Source organism: Salvelinus alpinus, chromosome 35 (assembly GCF_045679555.1).
Source record: "Salvelinus alpinus chromosome 35, SLU_Salpinus.1, whole genome shotgun sequence".
Taxonomy (NCBI): Eukaryota; Metazoa; Chordata; class Actinopteri; order Salmoniformes; family Salmonidae; genus Salvelinus; species Salvelinus alpinus.
In genome coordinates, this window is record NC_092120.1 from 14091048 (window position 1) to 14105435 (window position 14388).

The following is a 14388-nucleotide window of genomic DNA, read 5'->3' on the forward strand; positions in this document are numbered from 1 at the left end:
TCGTGACCTGTAATCACCAAGAACAGCGGGAATTTAATTATGTTTTGGTCTACTGATCAAATTTCAGCTTTTGAGACAATGATTTTGTGCACCTGTGCACAAACATCCGACTGAAAACAAAGCTATTTGAACACAGTTGTATGTTTACTCAACCATTGCTGTGTTTTTTTCTCTCTTTCTCTCGCTCTCTCTAACACACACAATGTAGGCCTAAGCATTTGTGGGCCCCACAATTGTGCGTGCTCAGCCCCCTCCTGTACTCCCTGTTACCCATGACTGCATGGCCACGCACGCCTCCAACTCAATCATCAAGTTTGCAGACGACACAACAATGGTAGGCCAGATTACTTCAGGCTCTGATCAGGCCCTACACCCAAACAAGGGCACTGCGTTCATCCACCTCTGGCCTGCTCGCCTTCCTACCTCTGAGGAAGTACAGCTCCCGCTCAGCCCAGTCAAAACTGTTCGCTGCTCTGGCACCCCAATGGTGGAACAAACTCCCCCACGACGCCAGGTCAGCGGAATCAATCACCACCTTCCGGAGACACCTGAAACCCCACCTCTTTAAGGAATACCTAGGATAGGATAAAGTAATCCTTCTAACCCCCCCCCCCCCCCCCCTTAGAGTTAGATGCACTATTGTAAAGTGGTTGTTCCACTGGACATCATAAGGTGAATGCACCAACTTGTAAGTCGCTCTGGATAAGAGCATCTGCTAAATGACTTAAATGTAAATGTAAATTACCAACAAAGACGAGACAGCCTACAGGGAAGAGGTGAGGGCCCGGCGGAGTTGTGCCAAGAAAATAACCTCTCCCTCAACATCAACAAAACGAAGGAGCTGATTGTGGACTTCAGGAGACAGTAGAGGGAGCACACCTCCATCCACACCGATGGGGCCACAGTGGAGAAGGTGAAAAGATTCAAGTTCCTCGGCGTACATAGCACAGGCGGTTTAAAATGGTCCACCCACACAGACAGTGTGGTGAAGAAGACGCAACAGCGTCTTCAGGAGGCTGAAGAAATGTGGCTTGGCCCCTAAGACCCTCACAAACTTTTACAGATGCACCATTGAGAGCATCCTGTCAGGCTATGTCACAGCCTGGCATGGCAACCGCACCGGTCAGCCTAACGCATCACCGGGAGCACACTGCCTGCCCTTCAGGACATCTACAGCACCTGGTGTCAAAGGAAGGTCAAGAAGATCAACACGGACTTCAGCCACGGCTTGTTCACCCCGCTACCATCCAGAAGGCAAGGTCAGTACAGGTGAATCAAAGCTGGGACTGAGACACTGAAAAACAGCTTCTATCTCATGGCCATCAGACTGTTAAATAGCCATCACTAGCCAGCCTCCACCCAGTACCCTGTCCTGAACTTACTCACTGTCACTAGCCGGCTACCACATTTACATTTAAGTCATTTAGCTGACGCTCTTATCCAGAGCGACTTACAAATTGGAAAGTTCATACATATTCATCCTGGTCCCCCCGTGGGGAATGAACCCACAACCCTGGCGTTGCAAGCGCCATGCTCTACCAACTGAGCCACACGGGACCACAATGGTAGGAGCGCTTTACCAAGTAACCACCCGGTTACTCATCCCTGAACCTTAGATGCTGCTGCTCTATGTACATAGACATGGAACACTGGTCACTAATAACGTTTACATACTGTTTTACCCATTTCATATGTTTATACTGTATTCTAGTCAAGTCCAACCTATTCAACTATTGCTGTATATACACTATTCTATCCACATTTCCTGAATGCTCAAATTCTAATAGTTCACCTAATTTCAGTTTATGTAACAAAACAAGCAAGTATAATGTAGAGAATCATTGTACCATCTAAACCACTATGAAATATATTTTCCATAACCAAAAATACTGTATTTTAAGCTGTTTGAAGCTGGTTTACAAAATTGAAAGTAAAAGATGCAAAAACGAAACTTAACAATGGAAAGAATAGAAATAGCACATAGAACAGATCTACTGCTTCTTAGACATGCTTTCAATGAGGATGACAGATCTATAACTCACATTTCTATGTGCATTTGGTCGTCACCCAAAAAGTTACAAATCGCAGCTTTAAAGGCATGGTTCTGGAATGCAACGTTTTAGAAATAAGACCTTACAGAACTTCTGCAATTCAAGGTTCCATGGGGAATATTTTACGCTCAGAAACTTGCATATTTTCCCCCGACAATTTTAGTTGTGAAACTATCCATGTACAAGACTGAATTGTAGACATTTAGTTCCCTCTACTGGATATTATAGGTACAGTAAATGTTGTGTATTTTCCATAAGGATTATGGGTACAGCATCGGACAGTTACATAAGGTTGCCGGAAGAACCACACAGGAGAATGCACATTGCTTTCTATCAAAATCCAGAATGAAAATTATACTATATCGTTTTGCTTTCGCAAGTGCGTTGGCATGATGCAGCGGTTTACATGTATCGCCACGTGCCGTGAGCTCCGCGGGTTGGTAAAGCGCTCCTACGTGTCATCGCTGGCCTCCCCCTTGAATAGGACCTATTCCACAATGGCAAAACAGCCCCTATGCCGTTCATTGACGTCTATCTATACGTGCACCGCGGGTCCGCTTGGAGAACCGACCGCACAATGTAGCTTGCATAACTTGTGGCGACAAAGTGTTTTTTCCCCCCATGAGAAATACAGACACTACTGCACAGAGCGCGAGAATGAACGGAAGCGCACTGGCGGCCATGGTCATCATGGCATCACAGTTGTCGGCATCCCTGATCCACTCACGTGGATTCGGAATAAAGTCCACATCTACCTGATAGAACTCTATTTTCAATTGGGCATTAATAGTGTGGAATTTGACAATGGAGTCAAGCAGGTATGGTTTCTCAGGTGTTATATATAGGCTGCTCTTTGGTATATCATTATATCCCTTGTTTGATAAGGGTTATGTCAGCTTTATGATAGGGTCATAACTCACTGTATTCATCATATATGTTTGGGATACTAGAAACTACACATTGGCAAATGTGAACTAGACACTTGACTGACCTGGTCTTTGAAATAGGCACTGGTCCATGTCTCCACCATGATGTCCAATGGCAACTTTGAGGAGCTGAGAGGGTTGGTATCAACTGAGGTAGCCTACTCTTACCATCTCCAAAGTCGTATTTTATATTCATCTACATTATAGTCTATTGTAAAGACAAAGTGTTGTGTCCTGTTTTAGATTCCTTTATCAGTTTTCTGACGAATCAATGGCCCCTGTTATAGCCATGTCCCATAAGTTGTGTCTTATCTGGTTTTATTTCAGATGGTGGTCTATGCGCAACAGAGATGTAGGGCTCTCTCAGAAACCCAAAGAAGACATCTAGCTATCTCATTGGACGATATTATATTTATTCTGCCAGAGGAAGTTTCCATAGTTTTTGATTCAAATGGTATTGCTGTGTGTGTGTGCGTGCGTGCGAGTGTGATGCATAACTTTGTCCTACTTCATTGTTTCTGTATATTTGTCTTTTGTTAACACTCTGTTTTCCTGCTTCCTCTGTTATTCTCAGGTAGGAAGTTTTGCTTCATTGTGATTAGGTTCTGGCATATGTCCACTGCTGATGTTCCTGAGGACCCGGAGAGTACCAAGATATTCAAAATGGCCGCCACTGAAGAAGACGGCCCACAGAAGAAGATAGTGACAGCTGTCTATGAGTAAGCATGGCATCCGACTAATCAATATTCATTTCACGCATCCAAATGTTTGGATTATTTGTATTAAGTCTCCCTAAATTTTACTTAAATATGTTTAAATATGAATTAAATACTTTTTAGTGCTGTGTCTCCACCAATTCTTAATCTCTTAAATCTTGATGGATAAACCAAGAGATTTGATATGCGAGAGTTTGTCAATATTTTCTTTACTTTCTCCATGTATGTGAACCCACAATTAAGTAATGGAAACATTTAACCAGAGACTTAATTTTCTGCATCTCATAGAGAAAGGTTGGGGGAAGTATGGAAGCATACAAACCTCTACGTGAGGTAGTTAGTTATATTGTGTATAAAGAAAGCACATTGTAGTTGCTCTTGATTCTTTTATATTTTCTGTATTACGTCTCATAGTACTGTAGTGTGTCATGACAGCCATGTTGACAGTGTAATTAATGTGTTATAACACTTCCTAAGTGCTATAAAAGTACACCTATGGATAACCAATTGAAGAGAAAGCTTCAGTGCTGTAACTTCTGATTTGGTCTGAATCACTTACGCGATTTGCTCCAAGCACAATGACAGGAATTAAATCCACTTCCGATCCACGGAGCAGGATCAAGCTTCTTCTCCCATTCCTGATCAGAAATGCCGTTAGGAATTGGACCACACAGTTTGGTTGTCATACCTAATACCCACCTATCTAGTTGGCCAGAATCTCACTCTCATTGTTTCAGGTCTTAAACTCTTTTCTAAAAGCCTGTCATACTTCATATGTTTTCCCTTTCATTGCTGAGATACAGTTTGGCAGGATAAGAGAGCTCTGTTAAGATGCTTCACCTTATTTTCAAGGTGATGGTGGGAAGATTAGTTTGGTTGTTTGTCAGCATTGGTTTCAATGGTCTTCCCTCAGCTGTTTGGAAACAACTTTTCTCATCTTCAAAAGTATACTCCATAAAAAATATTTGTCGTCACACTCTCTTTCTCTCTCTCTGTCTCATTCACTCTACTTCTCTTGTCACTTTGCAGAGGTGCTAAAACACCATCGAAAAATCTAAAGCAATTCCTATTAGATCTAATTTTAATGTGTTTCTCTCCCTCTCCCCCCTTTCTCTCTCTCCCTCCCTCCATCTCTCCTCTCAGATTCCACCGGGAGCTGACCAGGGGAGCTGAACCTGATTGGACAGTCACTAACATCTGGCACTGGCACTGGAAACAGATTGGGTGATTGGAAAAGACCCATGAACACCTCTGTCACCAGGATACAGCATCAGACCAAGCATACACAGCACAGTTTACCTAATTCAGTTCCGACAACATTCAACTCAACAAAACGTTATTAACCAACAGAACTTCAATCAGCAGGACCATTGTACTCAGCCAAGCGCACCCAAACTCAACTGAACCATTACAAGCCAACAGAAGAGTCACCTTGAGTTCTAGCTGCTTTGTAGGGTGGACTGGATGGAACCAGAGCCCTACACACTGAAATACAGACGTATTATTTCTCCCTAAGTTCTCCAATCTGAGGTTTGTTGGGAACAATAGACTTTATCTGAATCTCCTCAGCATGAACAATTAGTGCCTACAATATCCCTGCTGTTACAGTTTGTCCCAGAACAAAATAAACTGCTTCATGGTGATGCTGTGTGAGCTTTTGTCTCTTTGAAACAGTATCACAGGTTAAACTGTTGTTCTGTATTGTTCAGAAACAACTTAGTTGTCTGATTATTCAGAAGTAAAATTGATGCCGCATAGCATCTATAAACACAACAATCGTTATGTTATTGTGTTATTGTGTTACACAAATCACAATATGAATGAGTGTTTATTGAAAGCTGTTGGATAATAACTGGCAAGTCTCTTTATCCTTGTATAGGTGTTTATATGATACACATTTTACATGAGTGACCTCGGTTTAGTTTGGGAAAAAACAAGGATAGGATAGTATACACATACCGGTCCCACTTTAAAGGAAGTACAACTTGTAAAGGCTTTATATAGCATAAATGCTTCACAAATAATCTATAAGCACATGACATACTCTATAAATGTTGTAAAAACATACAAGGTGTGTTATGTCACATTTGGCAATTCACCCTACAGTGGTAATGGTTATGTCACCCTTTCTGCATCAGTTATAGAGTATGACAGATGATTTGTGAAGCGTTTATGTAGTGCTTATGAAGCCTTTATGTATGGTATTTAAAGCCTTTTTAAGTTGTACTTTGTTTCAAGTGGGACCCAAATATCTTACATTATGATTAAATGTCTCAAAGGAATCACAGATGTTGGTGTACTGTAATGTATTATGCCATTGCCAAAATCAAGCATCCTCTATTAGGCCGTCATTGTATATAATCATTTGTTCTTAATTGACTTGCCTAGTTAAATAAATGTTTAATAAAATACAATGTAAAACAATTACACTGACAGGCTATTGAACGCTGTGTCATCCAATTCTGTCAACTCTTAAATCACACTATTAATGATGCATCAAATAGAGAGACAATTCCTTCATTAGTAAGCATTCCTTCATGCATAATGAAATATGGGTGTGGATTATTATCATTTCCAGGCGTGGTAATATGGGCAGGTGCGTAGGGGGTTCTGGTTAGAGACGCTTCCTGGTTATTCCTAATGTGATTATGAGTGTGGATAGCTTTACTTATGTTAAAATGCTAGTGAATATGTTTATAGCATATTAGCCAATTCACCACGCCAGGGTGTCAGATTGTTAAATGGTAATTTACAGTAGTGGAATAATTCAAGTGATAAAACACTGACAAAAGCTAATGTGTTGTGTTTATTAACACATTATATTTCTGTGTTGTTGGGTTTTGACATGGATTAGTGTATGCACACTGTACCTTTTATTCATCTGGTTATTCAAGTTGATATTGTTATCCAAACAATTACTTCAATATGCCGTCAGTACAGTAGGTGGGTGTTTCAGCACGCCTGTGTGTATGTGCGCACGCCTGTGTGTTTGTGTGTCTAAGGCTATGGCCACATATTTAATTAGGATTGACAGATTGACATTATAACACTGACTAATAAAACCATAGAGTAAATATGTGTGTAAATCTAATCAAAGAGTGTGACAGAATAAACAGGACTTCAAATGATAAGACTCCGATGGCATGATGGTACTCATAATTCTCAATATTTACTTCGGTTTCAGGAGTAGATACTGTATATTATCACATGCAGGAAGACTAAGCATTCAGTTAGAAGCAGAAAAAAGGTATTACTTATTCTAGCAACAGCTTATTGCTCTCAACATTAGAAAATACATTATAGTCCACAATCAAAAATAATTTTAATGACAGTTAATATGACAATTAATAGTTAGTGTCACAGGAAAAAAAAAGAAGTATAACACTTATGTAGTATATGTAATACTTGAATTACATTCTTTCACGGAATAGATACTGAGGTGGTAAAAGATACTATTCAGATTTAATTAGCTTGAATTTCCTTTAGAACGTCCCGGAAAATCTCCACACACACGTCCCCAGTGGGGTGTCTCATGGATGCCAGCTTCCACGCCTCCTCAAATGTCTCCGCGGCAATACTCGCGCCCACATTTCGGAATATGTCAGCAATCTGAAAAGGAAATGGAGGTGGAAATAAGAATCAGAAGATGTCTTTCACAAATGATTTGCTTATGCTCCGTCCTATTTCAATAACATTTTGTGTCAATCACTTCTCCAATGGCAGAATTGTTCATACCAATTATCATTTTTTGAAACAACGTTTTTTCCTACATTTTGAATGCTGTAACAAAATCCCACAAAACCTCCACATGGTACGGTGGGTCCCAGTGCTATTCTATAAAATCTACTAGACCATATCTTTCTTTCTCTCCCTTGATTCTTCAGTGGGTTCATTGGTATTCTGTACCTCCTCTTTGGTGCGGGGGCAGAAGAAGTGCTCCTTGTGGACTCCCCTTAGGGAGTGCAGCGTAGGATACAGGAGGTCAAAGGCCGTGGTCTGGTCACCGTAGTTAGTGCTGTCGCTGACGCGCTTGATCCGTGGGGCCGCCAGGTCGGTGCGCACTGTGGGAGTCCCATACATACGATAGTCTATGTGGAAAGATGTCATAATTATACAGTGAGAATGTGATTCACACAATGTAGAGAAGCAGGGGGGAAAGGACTACCAGTCCATTGTAATGCAAAGATACAAATGTCAGAAATCGTGTGCTGAATCACGGAGAAATGTCCCTCCCTGAATTTTTTGGGGAGAAGTATGGGAATTACACTACCATTCAAACGTTTGGGGTCACTTAGAAATGTCCTTGTTTTTGAAAGAAAAGCAGATTTTTTGTTCATTAAAATAACATCAAATTGATCAGAAATACAGTGTAGACATTGTTAATGTTGTAAATGACTATTGTAGTTGGTTGATAATGGGCCTCTGTACGCCTATGTAGATATTCCATTAAAAATCAGCTGTTTCCAGCTACACAAGTCATTTACAACATTAACAATGTCTACACTGTATTTTTGATCAATTTGATGTTATTTTAACGGACCATTTTTTTTGCTTTTCTTTCAAAAACAAAGAAATATCTTAGTGACCCCAAACATTTGAACGGTAGTGTATATACAAATTCTTCATGCATCTTTCACCTAAATATCTATTTACTGTAGTCTGAGGTAAACCTGGACAGTGAAGTGTTACAAGTAAACACAATCAGAACTGACCAGTTGTAGGGAGACCACCCACGACAGCCCGGATGAGAGAGGAGGAGGTGATGAAGCGGTCCTGGATGGTCCTGGGTCTGTTGAGGGTCTTGGGGGTCTTCAGCATGCTGCCCACCTCTACAGGCTCCAGGTCCTCCGGTCTGGCCAAAGCCTCTGAGGCTGCAGGTCTCACAGGGAGAGCCTCTCTCTGCATGTTATCTGGGGCTGTGCTGGTCTTACACTCTGAGGTAGAGTTGTCAGTCAAAAGGGAATAGAATTACCACCAGTCCACCAATCACAGAACGTTGACTTGAATGGGAATGAGCCTTCTAGTAATTATATTTCTATGCTTAGACACTGTAACTAACCACTGGTCAGAATGCGCTGCTCCACTTTACTGATGGGCATTTTGTCCTTCCAGTTGAGGAAGTTGGCGAACTCCAGAAAGTTGAGGAGTCCGTCTTTGTCCACGTCACAGTACTCCATCAAGTCATCCAGCATCGGCCCACTCAGGTCCAGGTTAAACTGACGACACACATCCTGCAGGTCCTCCTTGTCGATCACACCCTGACCCTTCTGTGGAGTCGCAGACACACACAAACGCATGCACGTAGTACGCACACAGACAGACTGAACAGAGGTTGTGTCTATCTCAAACTAACATAATATTATCAAAGACAGTACAGTATGAAGATATCTAGAAACTGCTTCTCCAATAGAAATCCCAGATCATGCTTGTAGGCGATGTCATGGCGACGTTGGTTAGCTAAGCTCATGCGCAGAAACATCTCATCAGGTCTAATGGTAGTCTCACGCCAAACTGCGCATGTGCAGGCAATCAAATCAAAGGCACTCCTTCGATATTAAGTAGTTGTTTATGAAAATGTGTCAGACACTTTCACAAAGTTGGAGTAATAACATGGTCAGCTACTTTCGATATTGGCTTGAATCTAGGTTGTTCCTTTAGATTCCAGGAAACTCAACAACTAAGGAATCATTTTTCACTTCTCCCATTGACTTGCAGACCCCAAACCCATGTCTGGTCGGTCAAGTCTGCTTCGCAAAGCTTTCCCAGAAGTATTGCGATGTTGTTCCTGGGGTTTAGAAATTCTGTGATATTATCAAGTTAATACAGTACATACAGTGCATTCAGACACCTTTACTTTCCCCACATTGTTACGTTACAGCCTTATTCTAAAATGTATTAAATAGTTTTTTCCCCCTCATCAATCTACACACAAAACCCCATAATGACAAAGCAAAAACAGGTTTTTAGACATTTTTGCAAATGTATTATTACATTTTTTAAAATCTACATTTACATAAGTATTCAGGCCCTTTACTCAGTCCTTTGTTGAAGCACCTTTGGCAGGGATAACAGCCTCGAGTCTTCTTGGGTATGATGCTACAAGCTTGGCACACCTGTATTTGGGGAGTTTCTGCCATTCTTCTCTGCAGATCCTCTCAAGCTCTGTCAGGTTGGGTGTGGAGCGTCTCAGCACAGCTATTTTCAGGTCTTTCCATAGATGTTTGATCGGGTTCAAGTCCGGGCTCTGGCTGAGCCACTCAAGGACATTCAGAGACTTATCTGTGTTGTCTTGGCTGTGTGCTTAGGGTTGTTGTCCTGTTGAAAGGCGAACATTCGCCCCAGTCTGAGGTTCTCAGCGCTCTGGACCAGGTTTTCATCAAGGATTACTCTGTACTTTGCTCCATTCATCTTTCCCTCTATCCTGAATAGTCCCCCAGTCCCTGCTGCTGAAAAACATCCCCACAGCATGATGCTGCCACCACCATGCTTCACCGTAGGGATGATGCCAGGTTTCCTCCAAACGTGACACTTGGCATTCAGGTCAAAGAGTTCAATCTTGGTTTCATCAGACCAAAGAATCTTGTTTTTCATGGTCTGAGAGTCCTTTAGGTGCCTTTTGGCAAACTCCAAGCTGGCTGTCATGTGCCTTTTACTGAGAAGTGGCTTCCGTCTGGTTACTACCATAAAGGCTTGATTGGTGGAGTGCTGCAGAGATCGTTGTAATTCTGGAAGGTTCTCCCATCTCCACATAGGAATTCTGGAACTCTGTCAGAGTGACAATCATGTTCTTGGTCACCTCCCTGGCCTAGACCCTTCTCCCCCGATTCCTCAGTTTGGCTGGGCGGCCAGCTCTAGGAAGAGTCTGGGTGGTTCCAAACTTCTTCCATTTAAGAATGATGAGGCCACTGTGTTCATGGGGATCTCTAATGCTGCAGACATTTTTTGGTACCCTTCCCCAGATCTGTGCCCCGACACAATCCTGTCTTGGATCTCTGTGGAAAATTCCTTCGACCTCATGGCTTGGATTTTTCTCTGACATGCACTGTCAACTGTGGGACCTTATATAGACAGGTGTGTGCCTTTACAAATCATGTCCAATTAATTGAATTTACCATAGGTGGACTCCAATCAAGTTGTAGACACATCTCAAGGATGATCAATGGAAACAGCATGCACCTTAGCTCAATTTCGAGTCTCATAGCAAAGGGTCTGGATACTTATGTAAATAAGGTATGATATCTGTTTTTTATTTGTAATAAATTTGCAAAGATTTCTAAAAACATGTTTTTGCTTTGTCATTATGGGGTATTGTGTGTAGATTGATGAGGATTTTTTAATTTATTTAATCCATTTTAGAATAAGGCTGTAACGTAACAAAATGTGGAAAAAGTCAAGGGGTCTTAATACCTTCCGAATGCACTGTATGTTACCTTGTCGTAGTGCCTGAAGGCCTGCAGCAGGGAGTTAAAGTGGTGGAAGTTGACCTTCTTGAGGTGCTGGCGTACAGCACTGACCAGGGTGCGCTGTCTGTCTGTGCCTTTCTGGTACTCTGCTGGAGGGGTAGAGTGGAGAAGGTCACCCGCACCTGTGGAGAAAGTTAAACCAAATTCTTCATCTTCAAACAATAACAAAAGGCTTACATTTTGGTCACCCCTCTAGACTACATTATAGCTTGACCCATTTTTTTTACCAATTTCATACTTGCATTGGAATAGAAAACTCAATATCTGTCCTTTTATGAATATGTGTACTTTTATTAATTCAAATTTGACTCACCAAAGTCATCTGGCCGCATCAAGATTCCAAATGTATGACCTGCTGGCACTTTCAATGTGTCTGCTATGCTGTAAAAGGCCGGGAACAGAGGAATTAAAGCTACTGTAGTAGCTGGGCATGAGTTGTGCAATTAACAGGTCTGGAATGTATACTGAACAGGCATTTAACTAGATCTGCATTAAAGAGTTAATGTGATAGACTTACGGGTCATGCACTTTGCCAATCTGTGGCTGTGTCCTTTCCCTGAAGTCATCACATCTCTGAGAAACAAACTTTGCACTGTTATGCCTATTGGAAAAATAGCAGTACACAAATCAACATTTGATGTCATGACTATTGGCAATGCATTGTGTGACACTGAATGGTGATGAGCGATAAGAAGTCAAGTGTTTTGAATAAACATAAGGTAGGATAAGTGCTTACTTCTGAGTATCACACAACCAGTGGAGAGATTTGGAGACACTGCGTCCATCGTTGTGGTGGGGAGTAGGCACTCCGAACCTGCCGTCCTTTTCATAACGGCTCCACTTGTATTTCCTATCAACCTGTTCACCTGGGACACAACACAGTTATGATGGATTTACCCAGGCTGAAATCAAACAGAGAAATATCGACTTGTGTGATTAACCACTGGCTATGGTGTTTCTTCAGAAATGTGTCTGAAAATGATGGGTGTTAAATCAATGTGTAAAACAACATATTGAATAGCATATAAATAACTTTCAAGCCGAAATGAAGTCCCCATTTGAACACTGTCAGAACTAAAGAGAGACAAATGTCCACAATACTCACCGACAAAGTAGGCATTGTGGGAGCGGATATAAGACTGGTGTCCCTCCTGAGCCTCTGTCGCCACCTGCTCCGCACTTTTAGGTGGGTTGATAATCGCACCTGCAGCTGCAGCTGGATCAGAAGGAACACACTTGTACATGAAGGCTTGTGGATATGTCTTTCAGTCATAATATGAATGTTCATGGTGACACATTGTAGCTTCTACGGTCTTTCTTTATTGTCTGACTCACTTTTGGGGGATTTCACACCAAATGTGGCTTTGCCAGTGTCGAGACAATTTGGAAGCCCAGGGCTCTGATCATGTGACCTGCCCAGGGGGGCTTTTTGATTGGTGGAATACCCAGCTTCACTGAGCTGATGTAACCTCTGTTGATAGATGGTTTTAGGTGGTGGGTTGATCACTAATCCACCCTGTAGGAAATACAGAAACAAATGCGACCATACCAATTCCATTAATTAATGTGTGCATGATCTCTACCATGTTAAATGCATCTACAGATGTAGGATCTTAATTTTAGCCAGTTTGCTACAGCAGGAAAACAATCCTGCAACAACAGGAAATTTGAATTATTATGTGGATTATAATTAATGGACATTTTCTGTAGAGTTTGATACATTTTTTGTTAGGGCAAATCAAGTCTGATTCAGAAGCCTTTTTAAACCATGAAAACACTACAAGTTTGCATTTCCTGTCATGCAGTAAAAATTCTCAGCAACAAAATAGTGATCAAATTAAAATCCTACATCTGTAACATGAAAACCTGAGGCTAGTTAGCTTAAAACTCACTATACATGTTAATTTAGGCCTCTACTTACAGAAATAGAAGCTTGGCTGCTCACTCCATGAACTAGAGTACTGGCAATATCAGGGTCGTCGGCTTTCCCATGGAACACTCGGATAGCTCCTGCACCTGGGCGTGTTGTGTTGAGAAACTTCCTCACTACTGGTGGGGTTTGGGGCTTTAAAAGGAAGGTGTGAGACAGTGAATATACACCCACACAAACAGACACATGCACTTGTGCACAATCCCCCCTACACATGCTGCTGAGGCAAAAAGGAGAATGACAAAGGACTGCACTGTATATCCCAGGCACATCAGATCTTATTGTATATTGCCATTCAGGACAGTTTGGTAGTGATGTTAATTCAGTTAGTGTGTTGATCTAGCTATATCATATTGATGTTTATTATTTGGCAGCACGATCTCAACTTACCTTGGGTGATATTTCTTGTAAGCAAGTCTTAGCTCTGTCACCTACAGGAATACGTTTCCCAGCCTAGGTGACATGGGGATATCATAGACATACAGTATGGTAACATGCATTTACAGTAGACCACATCATATACGCACATCTTGCAAGATAAAATAGTTACCAGATGAATCAGTCAAACGCAAAGAAATAACTAGGCTACCAAGCCTATTTGCTTGTTACCCTTCGAATATCCGGGAAACTTTCGGTGTATTTCCAGGTGTTGGTTGCATTCCTTTCTATCAAATTCATATCGTTAGCGTATCAACAAGTTGCTATAAAAATATGTAGTCTACTCAACACGGGTTTACATGTCTAGTTGCTAGTTACAATGTTTCACTCTGAAGAGAGAAGCTTAAAATGGCTACTTTGTATCAAATTCCAGGATATTCTGAGGATATTCTGATAGAATGTTTATCTCGAGTCACATGGCAACCGCCACTAGGAAACCGAGGCTATAATGGCGCTATAATTATAGGCTTACTGTGCAAGTGTTCTAGAATAAAGACACCAAAAGTATACCTTGTTATAATTACTATGGCAATAAAAAAAACGTTTTTTTTTTTATTAAAAAAATATATATATATTACTATGGCGGGAAAAAAATACTCCACCGCAAAGAGGTCAATCGAACTCGATCAAAACAATGGAATTGACATGGAAACGCGTGGGGGAAAGGGCGGTGAGGGAAATATCCCTTCTCATTGCCTCCCAGCAAAATGTGCCTACATTTCGGCTATTGTTTGTGTATTTCACACTATGTTGAGGTAAAATTTTGAGTATAATGCTTGTATAGATGTCAACCCCAACACATGTTCATGTCATTGTCACCAATCAACTGCATTACAGTTAAAAACGACAGACTACCACTACTGA

General features: G+C 41.4%; 2 protein-coding genes across 3 annotated transcripts; one reads left to right on the forward strand and one right to left on the reverse strand.

Annotated features, from left to right (window-relative positions):
* Positions 1-2304: 2304 nt before the first annotated feature.
* Positions 2305-5336, forward strand: LOC139564283 (m-AAA protease-interacting protein 1, mitochondrial). The gene is made up of 5 exons (XM_071383677.1): positions 2305-2869; positions 3059-3130; positions 3305-3431; positions 3552-3696; positions 4837-5336. Exons 1-5 carry the CDS (start codon positions 2441-2443, stop codon positions 4919-4921), a joined length of 858 nt encoding a protein of 285 aa, XP_071239778.1. The 5' UTR covers positions 2305-2440; the 3' UTR covers positions 4922-5336.
* A 1504-nt stretch (positions 5337-6840) lies between these two features.
* On the reverse strand, positions 6841-13900 carry efhb (EF-hand domain family, member B). 2 transcript variants are annotated; one of them, XM_071383675.1, is made up of 13 exons: positions 13696-13900; positions 13477-13539; positions 13078-13221; positions 12492-12672; positions 12262-12372; positions 11893-12022; positions 11674-11757; positions 11470-11537; positions 11124-11278; positions 8753-8960; positions 8406-8627; positions 7600-7781; positions 6841-7302 (listed from the first exon to the last, which is right to left on the reverse strand). In XM_071383675.1, exons 1-13 carry the CDS (start codon positions 13762-13764, stop codon positions 7156-7158), a joined length of 1764 nt encoding a protein of 587 aa, XP_071239776.1. In that variant the 5' UTR covers positions 13765-13900; the 3' UTR covers positions 6841-7155. The 2 variants fall into 2 exon arrangements, with proteins under 2 accessions (XP_071239776.1, XP_071239777.1); XM_071383676.1 differs by having other exon boundaries at positions 11178-11278; positions 13696-13891.
* Positions 13901-14388: the final 488 nt, after the last annotated feature.